This window comes from Wyeomyia smithii, chromosome 1 (genome assembly GCF_029784165.1).
Source record: "Wyeomyia smithii strain HCP4-BCI-WySm-NY-G18 chromosome 1, ASM2978416v1, whole genome shotgun sequence".
Taxonomy (NCBI): Eukaryota; Metazoa; Arthropoda; class Insecta; order Diptera; family Culicidae; genus Wyeomyia; species Wyeomyia smithii.
In genome coordinates this window covers 190,363,082-190,381,964 of record NC_073694.1, presented here as the reverse complement: position 1 = coordinate 190,381,964, position 18,883 = coordinate 190,363,082, and the positions used below count along the sequence as shown (strand labels likewise).

General features: G+C 41.3%; 1 protein-coding gene across 1 annotated transcript; it reads left to right on the top strand.

The window, feature by feature from the left end:
• Window positions 1-16,581: 16,581 nt before the first annotated feature.
• On the top strand, window positions 16,582-18,195 carry LOC129733875 (alpha-amylase B-like). Its single transcript, XM_055695449.1, has one exon. It carries the CDS (start codon window positions 16,587-16,589, stop codon window positions 18,081-18,083), a length of 1,497 nt encoding a protein of 498 aa, XP_055551424.1. The 5' UTR covers window positions 16,582-16,586; the 3' UTR covers window positions 18,084-18,195.
• The last annotated feature ends 688 nt before the right edge of the window (window positions 18,196-18,883 follow it).

Genomic DNA, 18,883 nt, shown 5'->3' with positions numbered 1-18,883 from the left:
TCATTTACAAAGTATAATCAAGAACGAATACACAAAAAACGAACAAGTTACATGTTGATTGGTCAGTCAGTATAAATCTATCACTAATATTATAGTTAATTTCGTAAAATTTTCGTCATTGGAGTTCTCACCCTCTATTCAGAAGTTTACGTTGAAATGCCGCATTAGAGAAGTTGAAATCGTAGAGGTGGTAGACCTCATTTAAGCTGGTAGCCATAAAACGGATCGGCTCATGGCGACCGTATTCCGTACGCCGGGCATCGAGAGAGAGAAAATCCCGCTGCCGTAAAGTCCTTTCAGGTTCGTAAAAATTAAGTTGTGTCAGAATTTGCTCAGAATCAGCGTCTCCTTTCAGTATTTTTCCGACAAAAACAGCCTGAGCAACGAATCTCCTGTGTTCTAGTGTGTTAAGACACACAGGTTACACCGGTGTTCATATGGTGGCAAGTTCACTGTATCTCGCCATGGCAAACGTCGAAGAGCGTATTTTACGAATTTCTTCTGCACTGATTCAAATCTGTTTTTCCAAGTGTGCTGATATGGGCACCACACAACTGCATTGGACTCTAAAATCGAGCGCACTAAAGCACAGTACAGCGACCGCATACAGTGAGGATCGCAAAATTCGTTACGTATTTTAAACATAAATCCGAGCTGTCTGTTGGCTTTAGTAATTATTTCGTTAGAAGATTTCTCGAGCACCATTCTTCGAAAATGTTGACCCATTGTTGGAGCACATGACAATCATCGATGCGTTTCACAGTTTTGTATAATTTTACATCATCCGCATAAAACGGCCGACATCCCGGTGGCAGTAAAATCGACAGTTCATTGATAAATATTGAGAACAGAAGTGGACCGAGGTTGCTTCCTTGTGGTACGCCTGACATGTTGGAGAAGCTTTTAGATGATACGAATCCGAACTTGACACAAAGCGGTCTGTCCGTGAGATAGGACCTGAACCAACTAATAAGACCATCGGAGATACCAAGTTTACTTAATTTTAGAAGCAATATGCCATGATCAACTCTATCGAAAGCAGCTTTTAGATCAGTATATATTGCGTCAACCTGAGAACCGGCATCAATATTACGTAGGCAGTATGAAGTAAACTGAACCAGATTCGTGGAAACGGATCGTTTGGGGTAAAACCCGTGTTGGTCAGCTGATATATAGTTTTTACAGCTCGAGAACAGTACTTCATTCATAACGGTCTCAAATACTTTGGAGCAAGCACATAATGACGATATGCCGCGATAGTTTGCAATATTTTGCTTTTCAATTGACAATTTCCAGCTGGTGGGGAATTTGCCTTCACGGAGAGACTTGTTGAAAAGTAACGTCAATGGCTGGAGTAATGAGCTCGTGCATCGTTTCAGGACACAGGATGGTATTCCATCTGAGCTGGGTGACGTAGAAAATTTCATCTTGGAGATAGCGGATTCTACCTGTTGGTGGTTTACAATAAAATTCCTCAGTTCACATGCGTTGGTAGGGGTATCTCTACATGCATCTGTAGCTTGCTGAGCGGAGGCAGTGTAGTTTTTGAATGCGCTTTGAAAATGGGTGGCGAAAAGTTCGCATTTTTCAGAAGGGGAGCATGCTACGTCATGATCTAGAAACATCTCCACGGGAAGCCCATTATCCTTCCGTTTGGAGTTGACGTAAGTCCAAAACTGCTTAGGATTTTTACGGAGATTATCTTGTGTTTTAAGGGAATAACGTTTATACAGATATCGGTTGTAAAGGCGGTAGTTATTGCTGGCACGCAAAAATTGTTGCTTATGGAACGGGCAACGGGTTCTACTATAATTACGCAGTGCCCTAGATCTTATACGCTTGAGACGCCGTAAATGAGCATTTCCCCAGGTTGGTTTAAAAAGAGGTCTACAAGCAGGAACATGTTCAACCAACGCATTGTTAACAAACTGCGAGAAAAAGTCAACTGCCTCGTCAATGTTGTCTGCAGTATCTAAGAACGTCCAGTCCATTCGAAGAAAAATTTCGTTCAACGCTACGTAGTTAGCTCTGCGATAATCCAGTACAGTGTCGTTAGAGTAAGGTTCAAAAACGGTCGGAACAGGTAGTTTAGCTTCAACTACAATGACAGGGTGGCCAGGGTCTACTGGAGTTAGTGGTTCTATGCCTTCAAATAACTGACAGTGTCCTAGAAGTGAGTCCGATATTAGTACTAAGTCAAGCAACCCTCTTTGTGTGTTTAGAATTTGGGTAATCTGTTTCAAACCATTCTGACTAAAGCCATCGAGTAGTGTCGAACATGCAGCAGAGATGTGTGACTCAAAAACATCCACAGTGAGATAATTGCGAGTGGTGAGGTTCCATACTAGACCAGGCTGATTATAGTCGCCAAATAAAAGCGCATGATCTTGTTCTTTTAGGTTAGAAAAAATAGCTCTGACTGAATCAATGTGCTTGTTTACGCTTGCCAAATCATTTTTGCGGTGTGGGGGTAGATATAATACTCCAACACTGATTTTCAGCGTATCATCGAGGGACTCTTTCCACGCCACGAGCCAAGTCCTTGGCCTCCGGCAGTCGAGTCTCACGTCCGACGTTCCAGTATCTCAGACATAGACCAGAGATGGTCGGCCAACCTGCCGAGCATCCAATCCGTGAGCGACGACAGCCGTGTCGAGGCAGGGGAGGAGGCAAGGGTTACGAATGAGGAACTCATCGTGATCGCCAAATCCCTAAAGGTGAGCAAGGCACCGGGACCGGATGGTATCCCTAACCTGGCGATCAGGCTGGCGATAAAAACGGCCCCCGGGCTGTTCAGGGCAGTCATGCAGAGGTGCCTGGATGACTGTCTCCTTACGGACAGGTGGAAGCGGCAGAGACTGGTCTTATTGCCGAAGGCTGGGAAACCGCCAGGGGACCCATCGGCATATAGGCCTATCTGCCTGCTGGACACCGCGGGCAAGGTGCTTGAGAGGATCATCCTCAACAGACTGGTGAGGTACACGGAGGGTGTACACGGTCTGGCAAGTAACCAGTTCGGCTTCCGGAAGGGCAGATCCACGCTGGACGCAATCTCTTCCGTCATCAAGACGGCGGAGGTAGCAATCCAGCGCAAGAGAAGGGGAATACGCTACTGCGCAATCGTCACGCTCGACGCGAAGAATGCGTTCAATAGTGCCAGTTGGGACTCCATAGCGCTCGCGCTCAGGAGCATCCATGTACCGGTGTCGCTGTACAAGATTCTGGAAGTTATTTCCAGAATCGAGTACTTGTTTACGACACGGAGGAGGGTCAGAAGTGCGTCCCAATTACCGCAGGAGTTCCGCAAGGTTCTATACTGGGCCCGGTGTTGTGGAATGTCATGTATGACGGAGTGTTGAAACTCAAGTTCCCTGTAGGGGTTGTGATCGTCGGCTTTGCAGACGACATAACGCTGGAGGTTTACGGCGAGTCTATCGAGGAGGTCGAGTTGACGGCCGCGCACTGTATACGCAAGGTCGAGGACTGGATGCGCTCCAGGAAACTGGAGCTCGCGCATCATAAGACGGAGGTCACGGTTGTGAACAACCGTAAATCGGAGCAACAGGCGGTGGTCAGAGTCGGAGACTTCACCATCACCTCGAAGCGATCCCTGAAGCTCTTGGGGGTTATGGTGGACGACAAGCTCACGTTCGGGAGTCACGTCGACTATGCCTGTAAGAGGGCCTCATCGGCTATTGCAGCACTATCTCGTATGATGTCCAATAGCTCAGCGGTTTATGGCAGCAAGCGAAGACTTCTTGCCAGCGTGGTTTCGTCCATACTTAGGTATGGTGGGCCAGTGTGGTCCAGAGCGCTAGGTACTAACAGTTACCGTGGTAAACTGGAAAGTACCTCCAGGCTCATGTGCCTGAGAGTTGCGAGTGCGTATCGTACGGTGTCATACGATGCAATCTGTGTCTTGTCCGGCATGATGCCTATCAGCATCGCCATCAAGGAGGACAGAGAGTGTTTCGACCAACGTGACACAAGGGGCATACGAGGTACCAGAAGGTCATTCTCGATGCTCCGCTGGCAGCGGGAATGGTCCAACTCCACAAAGGGCAGATGGACGCACCGACTCATACCGGAGATATCCGGCTGGGTCGGGAGACGACAAGGTGAAGTGAACTTCCACCTGACACAAATCCTGTCAGGCCATGGTTGTTTCAGGCAATATCTGCACAGGTTCGGACACGCGGTGTCCCCCATGTGTCCCGAGTGCGTGGAGGAGGAGGAGCTTGCTGAGCATGTCTTCTTCGTATGCCCCCGTTTCGCAAGAGCGAGGAGCAACATGATGGCTGTGAGCGGGCCTGGCACTACTCCGGACAATCTAGTCCGGAGGATGTGCGACGACCCGGACATCTGGAACGCGGTCTGTGCGGCCGCCTCTCAGATTGTTCTGGAGCTGCAACGTGTGTGGTGGGTCAACCACCAACACGCCAGTGGTAGCTAATTACCAGTCTCCAGGTAGTTAGCTAGGAGGTTATAAGAGTAAATAGGGTGCATCACGCACAAAAGCCACTCCCCGACGTAATACTTAACCGTCGTTCCGGGAAGACCAGGGCTGGAGACTGGAGGGGTTTTAGTGGGTCGGGACAGGGATCAGTAGGTGTCTGGGCGAGTGCAACTACCCCAGCATCTCTCCCCTAGTCTCATCCCCATACCCTGAGTTCTCTTCTCAGGTGTCTGTTTGCAGATTTCCCCGCCACCTTTAAAAAAAAAAAAAAAAAAAAAAAAAAAAACACTGATTTTCAGATTAGTTAATTTGAGCGTTACCCATAAATGCTCAAGAGAGTTATCTACGGGAGTTCGATCCATGCAACTGTTTAGTGAAACTGACACAGCAATAAGAACTCCACCACCGCGAGTTTTTGTGCTATTAAAGCGGTTACGATCCATTCGGTATACGACATAAGAATTTCCGAATAATTGAGAAGAATATATCTTATCGTTGAGCCATGTTTCAGTCAAGACTATGACATCGTAACATGATTCAGATACTGCTAGAAGAAAATCATCTATTTTTGTGCGCAGACCACGGACGTTCTGGTAGTAGACTTCTAATTTTCTGAAAGATTGATCGTTCGGTTTATGAAAAGTGATCGCGGCTGGTGGCAGGGTCCGATTGACCAGAGCAGCTTCAGCAGAGTGAACGGTGAAGTTTAACTCCGGGTTCGTCTGAAATGGTTGAATACGACTAAGGCGGGGCGCAGTATCTTCAGATGCTTCGGCAGGACATATAGTCAGTGTAGCATTACCTGGGCCAACCAGTTCGTTTAGTTGGTGATAATGATCCAGCGATGATGAAGTCCACGATGTTATTGCGGAAGAATCGGTGTCTGATTTCGACCAAGCTTGCTCAGATAATTGGTGAGTACAGATGACATCAACTGGGCTGGTTGAATCCGAGTCCAATCTAATCGGGAGTAGTTGAATACGATTGAGGGAGGGCGCAGTATCCACAAAAGCATCGGAAGGACATATATTTAAAAAAGTATTACCTGGACAAACCAGATCTTTCCACTGGTTAGAAGCGGCTGTCAAGAAATCATCAGATGTTTTGGCATTTAATTGCTATATTGAGAAATCGATACGCTGTCGAGCTTTCTCCAGTTGTTTCTGGTAGATGGGACAATCACTGCTCCACGATGAATGGGTGACATCAAGCAGCTCGTCAGGGGGCGGCTGTCGTTTGGTATTAAATTGATGGCAATTAACACATTTTTTTGCGTCTTCCTGGCATTGGTCGATTTTGTGATCGCCAGAACACTTGGGGCAGCAAGGAGGTTTGGCACAAGCTGCTGCTTTATGTCCGTATTCCGAGCAGTTGAAGCAGCGACCAACATCGGTCGCCTCCGTGACTCTGCACCGATCCCATGCCAGGATAACTCGCTCGAGATTCATTAATACGTCAAATCCTCGTGCGTCGGTTTCGAGTATGGCAGTCATTTGATTTGATTTTCGTTTATCATTACAGGTGATCCGAATGACTTGTATTTCCAGCGAACTGGCCGCTTGGTTTTGCTTCTTCAGGCAGTCTATTAGCTTTTCTTCGTTCATGCTCTTAGAAAAACCCACAATTTTAAGTCTCGGTTTCAACGGCTTCGGAGTGCTGACGGTGTATTTCTCTGACAACCGATCAGTGGCAGCCTTGAAAAGTTTTGACGCTAGGTGCTGATTCTCACATCGAATAACCACTTCACCAGACTCTTTCATTCGCAGCTCTTTAACGGCAAATTCAACCGGGTCAAGTTTTTCACATATGTCGCTTTTAGTAGCATCAGCAGGTTGTGCAGCATTTGGCTTAATCAAAACTGTTTGTTCATAATCGTACTAGATTTACGTTGCGGAGAGCACGGGCTTTGACAAGAGACAAAGGGTAGCGGTTGCAGAAGTGGGGTGCTGATCGGGTTGTTCATAGGTAGTTGCACATTGTTACGACGTTTACCTGAGCGTAATAGACCACCTTCCGAAGTGTTATTGGCAGATTCTGCAGCATCACGAGTAAACATCGCTGAATCCTCAGACGATACTTTACGCTTTTGTCGGTTGGTATTTAAATCATCAGCAGCTTTGCGCTTTTTCCCCTTCGAGTTTAAATCATCCGAATCCCGAACAACATTCGCATAGGAAGGTTTGTCAACAGCAGCGGCAGCAGAAGATTCAAACACGGCCACAGATGGCACGCTACAGCCTCTACTTTTATCACTAAGAGCCGAGAGAACACTAGGCAGTAGTGCTGCATTATTTTTTTCGAACTCCGCTCTAACCGAATTCGGTAGCGTCAGAATAATTTTATTGATGCAATCGAACAGTTCGTCTACTTTTTCGCCAACTGGGTAAATTGCTTCTGGAAGTCATTCAGTGAGGTTTGTTTTTTCCTGCAGGCAAAACACATATACTGCAATGCATTGTTTTCACGTACAGCTTTGGCAGCAGCATCACTAAGATCAGAGCAGCGTGTGTGCAGAATTTGATCACATCCACCGAAGCAGTATATTCTGTCGTTTTCAGAGACGATCTCCATCGAGCACACGTTACAAGCAACAGTCGTCATTGTCAAGCCCCTTCCCCTGACCCTCAGCCGTAGAACGGCCTAGTAGGGAGCCAACCGATGAAATTGAAGGCGACGGCACTTTCGGTCACAAGAGGTAGATCTTTTTCACCGATTTCTACCGATAACGGCTACCAATTTTCAAGCACTATACACGGTTGAATAGTATTGTTCTGATAGTACACGTGAGTGCACTTTTGACGAAAAAACGCTACGGTTTTCACAGGTAAATGTTACAAAAAACGAGAGACTGACTAAAAGACTGCAACGTACTTGCACATTACACAACGAGAATTTTTGAATCATGGACGCCAAAGAAAAGTGATGAAATAGGGCAAGTAACAGTCGGGCTGGGCATGTAGCCAGAATGCCTGACGTAAAGGCCACCAAAACTATATTAAGCAGAGAATAAGGAAGACTCCGAGGTACTTCCCGCACCCGATGATTGTGCGTTGTCGAGAAAGACGCACGAGTTACTGGCTTTCGAGAAGACTAGAAAACGGATGCCCCCTAGACCGCAATCCTGGGCATCTACTTTCCCTTCTGCATTGGACCACTAGGAAAATAACTACTATAAAAGTAAAAGTGCTGTGAGTAAAGTTTAGAGTTTACTTAAAAAAACTCGTAATGGAAACACAGTGTAATTATTTTCAATAATCTTATCCCCACAATTCCTCTCCAGGCAGTTTTTCTGTACAATCAAAGGCTTTTGAGCTATAATGCTTTGAATAAAGCCAGTGCCAGAATGCATACGCACTTTTAAAAAATTACTTTTACGTTCAAATGTTCCAATTTCATTCAAATCAAAAATGGTCGATATTCGGCGATAGGTCATTTGGAATCGAAGTGTCAGCATAATGATATTTTAACCGATTGTCATCAATCTACTCTTCTCGTCATTTATTCTCAACTAACAGCTCAATACAGTTAACTAGCATAAATACCGATCATACATTCGAAACACAAACCCCACCTGGCTTCCCGTAAGTGCAATCGTTTCCCGCCTAGTTATACCTGCTACCAACGTAAACCGCCCATTATTGGCCTCTCAAGCAGTTTGTATTTGAATTTCTAGGTCGAGTCGAATTGTGTTCTCAGCTAATCAATCGTATTGACCGCAGCTTCATGGTTTAAAATTAAAGTCTTGGCAGCTCTAGCGTTCCATCATGCAAGTGTGCCTCGGCTGGTTTCAGACACAATATGGACCGTCGCAGTTCGAAAAATTGCTGTATCATAAGAAAATGAGGAAAACACCCAACCGTAATGAATCGTAGAAATTGTTCGAAGTAAAAGTCATACGAACGAAATTCCTACTGCCCGACGTTTTTTAAGCATCACTGGTTGTTATTCATCTTCCCAACTGATTTTGGATGACAATATAGCATGGAGAGCCTTCGAAGATTATTTATTCGTATCAATTATTGTGCCTTAAGATTTTTAAGTGTTCACATTGTTACACTCAAATTGAAAACAACTGAAAACTTGACGCTTGGCTAAACTAAGCTTGAACGTAGCATGAATAGAATTCAAGTGTCAAATTTGAACAAATGAAAAATTTACTTATTAGTTGTTTCGATGCAAAATTAATTTCTTTAAGTGATATAAAATGACTTCGCAGAACCAGACAGTATTAAGGAAAAAACAGCAAAAAAATCTCCACCTATTTCGATTACCATCTCTACATTGCTCCGATGAACTCTGTTATAGACAGAAGATGGTGTTTTTTATGCCAAATTCTGCAGTAATTATTTTTTTAATGCCCTATTATCCAGCGTTGGGGTTGATTATGTTATTAAAAGCAATGGTTTCCATTATTCTTCAGCTAACCCGATGAAGGTCTGTTTCTAACAATAAAATTTTTTAATGTGACGTTTATCACGTGATATTATTTTTTATGTAGAGCACCGCTCTAATAAAATGTCTAAACTAAAAAAACGTTGATTAGCCTCGATTGTTTTTGTTAGGTCGACGCCAAGTGTTGTACTAATATTTTCAAAGTTTAGGGTTCTGTTAGTTTCCACGTCCCGATTAATCAAACTTCACAACCGTACTAGTAAAATTTTCCGATTATTTTTCTGATATGATTACAACCTATTTGTCCTTTGCTTATTTCATTCCACCATATGTTTATATGTGCTGGACAGCTAACAAGTTTATCGAAAGTTTGACCTGGACTCCATTTCTCACGGACTTCGTGGCCTAGTTCCAATTCCAGCAGATTCCTTTAACTTTTTGCAAAGTCAGTACATATGACCACTTTTTCACTCAAATTCAACGAAAGGCACGCGGGTGACATTGCAGGAATTGCCCGTATGCACTGGTCGGTATGGATCTCGCCGCATCATCCCATAATGCCATTGATCAATCCTTTGCCAAAAGCATCGACGGCACCCAGACACGTGAGTATCGGTCTTCGCAGCAGCAGCATAGGAAGTATGCTCACGGCGCTGACGATGATCTCTAGATGATCTGCAATGATCTTACTAGCCTTCTTTTCCATAAATAGGACCCAGTATCGCGCGGCCGCATAAAAACTGATGCACTAACATCATGCTGTGACTTTCGCGAACGGTCCGCGCAAAAACTTGCCCCAACCCAGCGCAGACGGCTAACAAGAAAAGTGAAGTGAGTCAATAAAAATTGAAAATTTAATATTTATATCCATTGGAGTCAGGCCTCCGGCACAGAATTGCCGGTGCAAAGGTTTGCGAGCAGACGGAAAAAGAAATGCATGCACGCTTGTATTAACTTCTAGTTTATCTTCATCTGTCAACTGCTCAGCTTTGGATTAACCGTCTTGATTTTTGCTTCTATAGTAAATAGTCCATCGAGAAATTGTTGATTCTTTAGATCGATCGTTTTGCTAGCAATAGCTGCCTTTTCTCTCGAATCGGAAAACTTTCGAAAGTATCGTTTACCTGTTTTGTCTATTTACCAAAGATAGATTAACAATTGAGCCTGTCATAGGTAATTTTAAATAAACGAAGCTAATTTGCATATGTGCACACCCTGGTTAGTATATAAAAGACAAGCTAGTTCTGTTTACAAGTAAAGCCATCCATTATGGACGATGAAACTACAGAATAACATTGAACAGCGGTAGCAGAGCAACGAAGAGAATAAATATTAGCATAAAGCCACCTGTCACTAGTTTATTTTCTATCGACAAATGCTTGCTGACTTGCTATTTTATTCGCTTTTTACCAGATGATTGCACTAGTCTTCTTTACTTGTTTGTAACCAAATGGGAGTATTTTGTTTTCTAAAATTTCCTATGAGCCTTAATAGGGAGCAATTTTGAAGTCTAATTCTAGTTTCCCTTTAGACTTTACAAGCCAGTCGTTGTGTGTTTCAATCCCGATTTGGGAAAGACTTTAAGTGTCCGTAGAATCCACCTCTTAAGCATTTTGTAGTCTCCAATATGAAGTTTTTGTTGGTAATTTACCCATCGGAATTACTGCGCTGTTTTTTTTAAATCGATTACCCTAGGACAGGACGTAACAAGAGAAACCAAAAATCACCCAAAGTTCTGTCAAAGCGAAAGCCCTCTCTCATTGGTCGATTTTACTTAGCGCACTGTTAAATTTTATTATTAGTCGGTACGGTTGGCCGTGCTGCAAAAACTATCGGTATTTTTTGTACACACTGTTTTTGCTTACCAAGTGAATGAACAGCTTTTGGTTCAACAATTTTTTAAAACTTTTTCATACACTATACTGTGTAATGTCTATTAAAATCAACATTAGAAATGTTATTCATGTTTTTGAAACTACGTATGATAAACAATAGCAGGCAGCTCGTAGTCGGCAGCGAGAATAAAAAAATTTGCTTTTAGTTTTTAAGTCACCTGATATAATTGGCGCCGTTAAACATTAAATTGTATTTGTGCCGTGTCAAATAAACGATATATGAGGAAAAAAACAATAGCAGATTCATTTCATGAAAAGCAAGAGGAACCCAAAATGAAATGAAATTATGGCTTGTTCAAATAAACTTATCATATAAATTTAAATTAATTGAATAAGCATTATCAAATGAATTAATTTAAATTAAAATCCAGAACTTGGAAAATCCTTGATATTTATATTTTACTAATTAAACATTTTTGGAAACACTGGCAAGCGTCGTGCCGAAAAATGAGGGCAATTTTGTACGAAAAGAAGAATAACTAGAAGCCACTTTTATATGCGTCTTCTATAATCCTTTCTTAAATTCATTGATGTTCCTATTTAGTACATTTTTGTTTTCTTTTTAGATTTTATGTGCTCAACGGGCTTAACTAGAATGTGAATGCTCCTGAATTCATTATTTTGGACTCTTAAAGCTGCAAAAATCATATTTTTGAAGATTTTCTAGTTTTAAGTTCTGTGATTTGTTATTTATTTATAATTGTATTGTTATATATGAAAAGATGAGAGGGTTTTTATGCCTGTTTGAGCAGAAACATTTATTGATTCTACTCAAGCAGGCTTTTCCCTACTCCAACAGAAATTTCGGCCCCGTTGTGCTCTCTGCGATTGGGCCTTTATTTAAAAAAAAAATAGAAGCCACTTGTCACGTCCTGTCCTAGCGATTACCAAGCCATTTGGGGTCAATGGAATATAGAAAGGTACGGAGATGGTTTGAGTCTAACGTTTAAAGGGCCCTTTTTCGTCAACATTGATGACGTAGAAGTCCAAAAACAATGTCCAAAAATCAATAGGGGTCTTCACATCGAGCTCGTATACGAATACCCAGCCGTAAACTGTGTATCTTCCATTACTCGTCAATGGAAGTGAGTATTTTTACGGCTGGGCATTTTTTAACGAGCTCGACATGAATACCCATAATGTTCGGTACATTTTTTTCAAGAATTTTTTACACGTTATGACAGTTTACGGCTGAGAAAGCATTCCTGTGCCAATAAACAATGCGGAATACTATTTCAAATGGTATTTGCTTGTTTTTGGAGATCTACTTCACAACCCAAAAGCACGTGGTTTTTGCCTATTTTTCGCTACTAATGCAGACAAGTGTCTTCTTCTTCGTCACCTTTATATACCTCATTGGTTTTGAGTTACTCACAGAGGTGGTACGGGATGAGGATGAAGGGGCTTCATGGAACCTTTTATAATAATTAAATGATCCGACAGGATATATTATTAAATGGAATAATTGTTTCACGCTAGTTTCAAATTGTTAAAAAAATGTTGTTATTGGAATCTTTACTTTGAATCAGGAATTATAAGAATAAGCATAGTAACATTTTTCGAATTTGGCTCGATCTGAGACGTTTGAATAAAAAATTGCATTGCATATTTATTTTAAAGTGCACCAAATTTTCTCTAATCTCCACGAAAAAACAAATTTCCCAGTTTCTTTCAGTGTGAAACGTTCTAAATCAAAAACACGAATCAATCCACATAGCGGTGTGATCAGTCCTTCCTCATACGAAATCCTTCATCCTTCTGCCTTTTTTTTTTTGCTAAAAATAGTATTTTGGCAACCATTAGCGCGACTGTATTGAAAATTTAATAAAAATACGTGAAATTTCGTAACGCAGTTGTTCTTTTTGAAATTGTTTTCTTCTTTTTTAGGTGTATTCAACTGTAGAATGGTCAAAATCATCAATTGGGTCCTAATTTATGAAAAAAAAATCAATTGGGTCCTAAAGCTACACCAGTTTTTATATATCATTTGAAAAAGCTGCGTTTTCTGAGCGAAACGGGACTTTCAAAAAATGTTTATCGTTTTCCTACGATTTTTAAATGACGATTAAAAACTGCTCGAAAGGTCTTAAATGACATTTCGCCCATATACGGCATATGGGAGAGTTGTCATTTAAGACCTTTCGAGCAGTTTTTTATTCTTCATTTAAAAATCGGAGAAAAACGATAATCATTTTTTTTAAATCCCGTTTTGCTCTGAAAATTGCACTCTTTCAGCTGATATGTAAAATTAGAAAACCGTGTAAAATTTTGGGACCCAATTTCGTATTTTCGGAATTGGTCTAATGACCAAAGGCCGAAAATGAATATTTGGCACCGTTTGAAATTCCTAGAAGGAAATTTCAGATTTGTGGGAAACAAGCCAAAATAGCTTGACATTTGGAGACACAGGTTGATACCCAGAATCCGTCTCTAGACGCCATTTTAGAATTTAAGACGGAAACGTCCGATTCCTGTAATACATACTGGAACAGCCAAAATGTGTATTTTGGGACCGTGACTCCCTGAGATTGGAAGTCAACTCCGAACGCCGCATTTAATTCCGAGATGACGATTCCTGGTTTTTGGCAATCAAATTGCAAAGGCCAAATAACACCCAATATAGGTATCTTCGCTCTGTGCACCCTTCTCGGGTCTTCTCGTCGAGCTCGCGTACAAATACCTACCAAACCGTAAATTGTGTATCTTCCATAACTCGTCGAAGGAGGTGAGTATTTTTACGGCTTGGTATTTGTATACGAGCTCGATAAAGACAGGTCAGCAAAGAAATGTAACAAATGATTCTAAATTATAGAAACTTGTATGCTAAAAATATGTGCATGGACGTGGACATTTTACAACATGGCACATTATTACACTATAATCGTTTACGTAATCTCTGAGAGGTTTCGCGATTTTCACGCTTTGATATATGTATAAAAGTAAAAACCACAGACTAACAGACGTAACACTGGAACCTAGCTCCAACGCCACAAAAAACGTTCATTTCAAATTTTCAATCGAATAACAGTCATCGCGCGAAAACGTCGTTTGGGGCACTGTCATGCAATCTCATACTTATTTAGTAGTTCCCCTGGATGATGCTAGTGTTACTATTGTAAAGTACTAGAATCATCCAAACGATGATTTTATTGAAATTTTGTTCGACGTGTTATGTCTGTTAGTCTGTGGTACAACTAAACTAACAGGCGCGCGCACACACACGAGTGAGAGATAGAGAGAGTGAGAAGTAGAGAGATAGATAGAGAGAGAGAGAGAGAAGTAGAGAGATAGATAGAGAGAGAGATAGAGAGAGATATAGAGATAGAGAGAGATAGAGAGAGATAGATAGAGATAGAGAGAGAGAGGTAGAGAGAGATAGAGAGAGAGGTAGAGAGAGAGGTAGAGAGAGAGGTAGAGAGAGAGGTAGAGAGTGGTAGAGAGTTGTAGAGAGAGGTAGAGAGAGGAAGAGAGAGGTAGAGAGAGGTAGAGAGAGGTACAGAGAGGTACAGAGAGGTGGAGAGAGGTAGAGAGAGGTGGAGAGAGGTAGAGAGAGGTAGAGAGAGGAAGCGAGAGATAGGTAGAGGGATAGAGAAAGGGAGAGGGATAGAGATATATACAAGGAGGCTGAGAGAGATAGATAGAAAGCGGCAGAGAGAGACAGAGTATTATCAATAAATATTCAAATTGCCAAAATTGAAAGATTCAGAAACTGAAGAATATGACAGAAATTCAAAATAATTAAATTTTCGAAAATTTCGGGATTCTAGACATGTGAGGGATTTTCGAATTTGAAGGTCATGAAAATAGGACTTTAAGATAACATTTTTGGGGTTAAGGGATTTTAAAAATTCAGGGCTTACATATAGGATAGGGTACGGCTAAAGCAGTGGCACCTGTTTTTATCATTCGGAGAAAACCCCTGAAATTTGATCAATTACGCCAATCTCAATGAACAGAACGAAAACTCGGATAAACCAGTTATCTGAAAAATTTCTCAAATATCGTTCAACACAGAAAAATCTTGGAATAAACATCAATCGAAAAAGTGCTGGAAAAAACTCCCTGCAAAATAGATGCAAACTGCCTAAAATAGGTTCGGGGTGATTGGAATAGTGTCCCTTGATCGGGAATTTCAATTGATTATTGTTAAAGTTTTTTATTTGGGATTTGAGTATTCTGGGGCATATGGACTCCAATATTTCGGGGTTTGATAACTTGAGGATTTCAGGATTTTGGAGGCTGAGGACTTTGAAAATTTTGCGATGTTGAGGGTGAAATTTTGGGACCTCTTAGGTATGGGAATCTAAGAGCCTAAAGAATGTGGTATAGTAGTATTTTAAAATTAAACGATATCTGGATTGTGCAATTTGAAGATTTAGGGATTTGATTTTTCAGGAGGTTTGCGAGTCCAAGGCTTTGGCATTTTTAAAAGTTAGGCTCTCGAGAATTCAAGAGCGCAAGAGTTCAGGACTTTATGTTTTTAGTATTGTTTCCTAAAATCATAACCTCGTGTTACGATTTTGAGATTGAAAAACAGTAGGATTAAAAGGTTTCTGGATTTCAAAATTTTTGGAGGCTGAAGTATGGATTTCGAGGTAGGTATTAGGGAAACAGAGCTCAGAGGTTTCACGTTAACAAGATTTTAGGATTTCAGGACAAGGTGAAGGTTTTCAAGATTTTAGAATTTGAGAGCTGAGGTTTTTGAGATTTTTAGATATGAAAGTTGTCAGAATTCACTGACATAAAAATTTCAAATGTTGGGATCATTGGATAGTATGCCTTAGGAGTTGGAAGATTTAACGATTTTAAAAATTTGGGATTCGAGTCGTTCGACGTTAAGATTTTTAATTTTTGGATTTTAATAGTTCAAAAATCCTAAGATACTATGGGTTTAACGATCAAAGGAATTTCTTTTTTAAAATTTCTAGAAGATGGGATGTCATGATGCAGGTATTTCGAGATTTCAGGATTTTAAAATGTCCGGATTTTTTGATTTCAATATTTTAGGGTTAGCAAGATATTTAGTGGCAAGACAATTATTTTATTATTTTACAATTTTGGATTTTTAGAATAAAGGGTCAGCCACAAATTTCGTAAAAGTTTAGAGAAAAAGGGAGTATCCAAATTTCTTACGAATGCAAACGAAAGGAAAGAAATTCTTGCATGAGATTTAAAAATTATAAGTGTTCAAAGCTAGGAAAGAACTAGAATCAGCTCAGTAATATCTTGCTAAGCTTTTTACAGATAAACCATGGCTAATCAGAAAATGTACCCCAGCTAGAAAAATCTGTAGTTTTTTCCCAGTTTTTCATTATATTTACTTTAATATGATATGAACTGAATTGACTAACTTGTTCTTTTTTTTGTGTTCCCTACGAATTTGTTAAATATACAAATAAGTTTTTTATTCATAATTTTATCATGTATCCGTTACTGCAGTACTATCTCGTACTATTTTAGTAAATTGTACATACAGTAAATACAGCAAAATTGTCTTTTCCAGGGTGCCCAACAGATAACCGAAGAAATGTTGTTTCCATGCGTCGCATGCTAATTTCAGCCTATAGGGTGTATTCAGTAACTACGTAAGCTTATGGTTTCTGATAATCATTCGATTAATATTTGTAGTGTAATGATACATTAAAAAAATCTCTATCATTTTCTTTCCCATTTCGTTTACTCAATTCATGGATGAGCCCTCACTATACGTTCTATCTTTTCTAATTGAAGCGCTAAAAAGGGAACAATGACTTTTTATCTTCTAAGATTACGAATCGTATTGTCTGCAGATGTATAAATATTCAAAATTCATTGATCGATTCAGTTCGACACTATCTATTGAAATGCACATCTCGCTGCATGTTTCTGTTGCTTTCTGCAGCAGTTTTTTGGTGGCCTATGGCCAGATAAACTCAAACCAGTGGCCAAATAGGAGTGGTATTGTACAGTTGTTCGAATGGAAGTGGAACGACATCGCGGACGAATGTGAGCAATTCCTAGCACCAAATGGCTACGGAGGAGTGCAGGTTTCTCCTCCGACGGAAAATTCCATCGTGCTGGAGCCATTCCGTCCTTGGTGGGAACGATATCAACCGGTCTCGTATTACCTGGTCACCAGATCTGGAACAGAAGCAGAGTTCGTAGAGATGGTACGGCGGTGTAACGTCGTAGGTGTACGGATCTACCCCGAAGTAGTGATAAACCACATGGCAGCAGACGCCCAGCATGGGGGAACCGGTGAGTCACTTGCCGAAAGTGAACTTACCAGCTACCCTGCGGTTCCGTACAATGAATCGCATTTTCACAGCAACTGTCTCATTGCAGCCGATAGCCAACCGATTGAAATAAGAGAATGTCGACTGAATGGATATCCCGATTTGAATCAAAAATCTGAATGGGTTCAAGAACGAATAGTAAACTTTTTGAACAAACTAATAACCTATGGAGTAGCTGGATTCAACATTGCCGACACCAAGTACATGTGGCCTGATGATCTGCAAAACATCTACAATCGACTCGCCAACCTCTCAGAGGAGCATGGCTTTGCGTACGGTTCAAGATCATTTATCATGCAATCTGTTGTTGATATGGGTGTTGATGGCATTGCGAAATACGAGTACCGTCCCCTCGGAATGGTGACTGAATTGGCACATTCCCATTACCTGGGATATTATTTCTCTGGTAGAAAACAATTGTCCGATCTTCGAAACTGGGGTAGAAACTGGTCTTTTCTGTCGTCGGAACGAGCGATTATATTTGTAGACGATTACATAAATCAGCGAGGTCTCGGATCCAGCAAAGGCTTCGTATTGACACATAGAGACCGCAAGCGTTACGCAACGGCATCTACATTTATGTTGGCCTTCCCGTACGGTACACCACGAATAATGAGTTCCTACGATTTTAGTAACGCGTACCAAGGACCACCAGCAGATATGTATGGAAATGTAATTTCGCCAGTCTTTGCTTCGGATGGTTCATGTCAGAGCGGTTGGATTTGTGAGCACCGTTGGAACGAAGTTGTCAACATGATTGGATTCCGAAATGCGGTAGCCGACACGGAACTCACTAACTGGTACGACAATGGAGCGTACCAAATTGCGTTCTGTCGCGGAAACCGCGGATTTGTGGCGTTCAATCTGCAAGGTGCAGACTTCGACCAAACCATGCAAACATGCCTACCAGCGGGGACGTACTGTGACGTGATCTCCGGCAACATACAGAACGGATCCTGCACAGGTACGTCGATTCAGGTGGCTCAAGATGGAACGGCTAGAGTTTTCATAGCCGGAATAGGCAGCTACGGAGTATTGGCGATTCATGTGAATTCAAAAACATAACTGAAAGGATTGGCTATTGGTGTGTGAAAATTACGAATCCAGTAGTTGGATTTTTAACTAGTTAGTGGGGAAAACCAAACCAGTATGGAAATTATACTAGGAATAATTTCACGCAAGAGATTTGTTTCTTTCGAAATAGTTCAATAAAAAAGTTTTAATGCAATCCTGTTTGTTTTACTTCAGTTTCTTTTTGTAATCCAATATTTTTAGAGTGGGCAATGCTCTGAAAAATGCATCTGAGCCACCCACCATTCCCTGTCAATAGTCTCAATGTCTCTTCATAAACCCTTGTTTTGAAGTAGAATACTTCTCTCAGGAAGTTCGGCTACATAGGGATGTAAAATGAAAATCTAAAACCGAAAAAAGTGAAAAATATGTCCAATTTCAAATGCTTATAAATCGGTTATTATTCGATGGATTTCCTTCGTTCTTGCAGCAATAGATTGGAAAATCTTCTAAGATTCTTCCCAAAAGAAGATAATTGTAATTTTATTATTCACACTATTGTACTATTGAAAAAAGTCAAGCCTTGTCAAAACGAAAAATTCGATCTCTGATTGGTCGTTATGTGATTGCTTCCCAAGCACGGTCGACAGAATCATATACCTTGAAATTGAAAACATGCTATTTGGCCTATATAAGAGCCTGTTTCAGCCGGAGCCGCTCATAATAGTTCTAGAAAGCGACAACAGCAGTCATCCTTCCTTAGCAGCAGCACTAGCCCTGTGGTTGGTCACCACGTCTCAGGAGCAGCGTGGTTCTTCTCAGCGTGTGTCGCCAGACTGCCATTATTCCCCCCG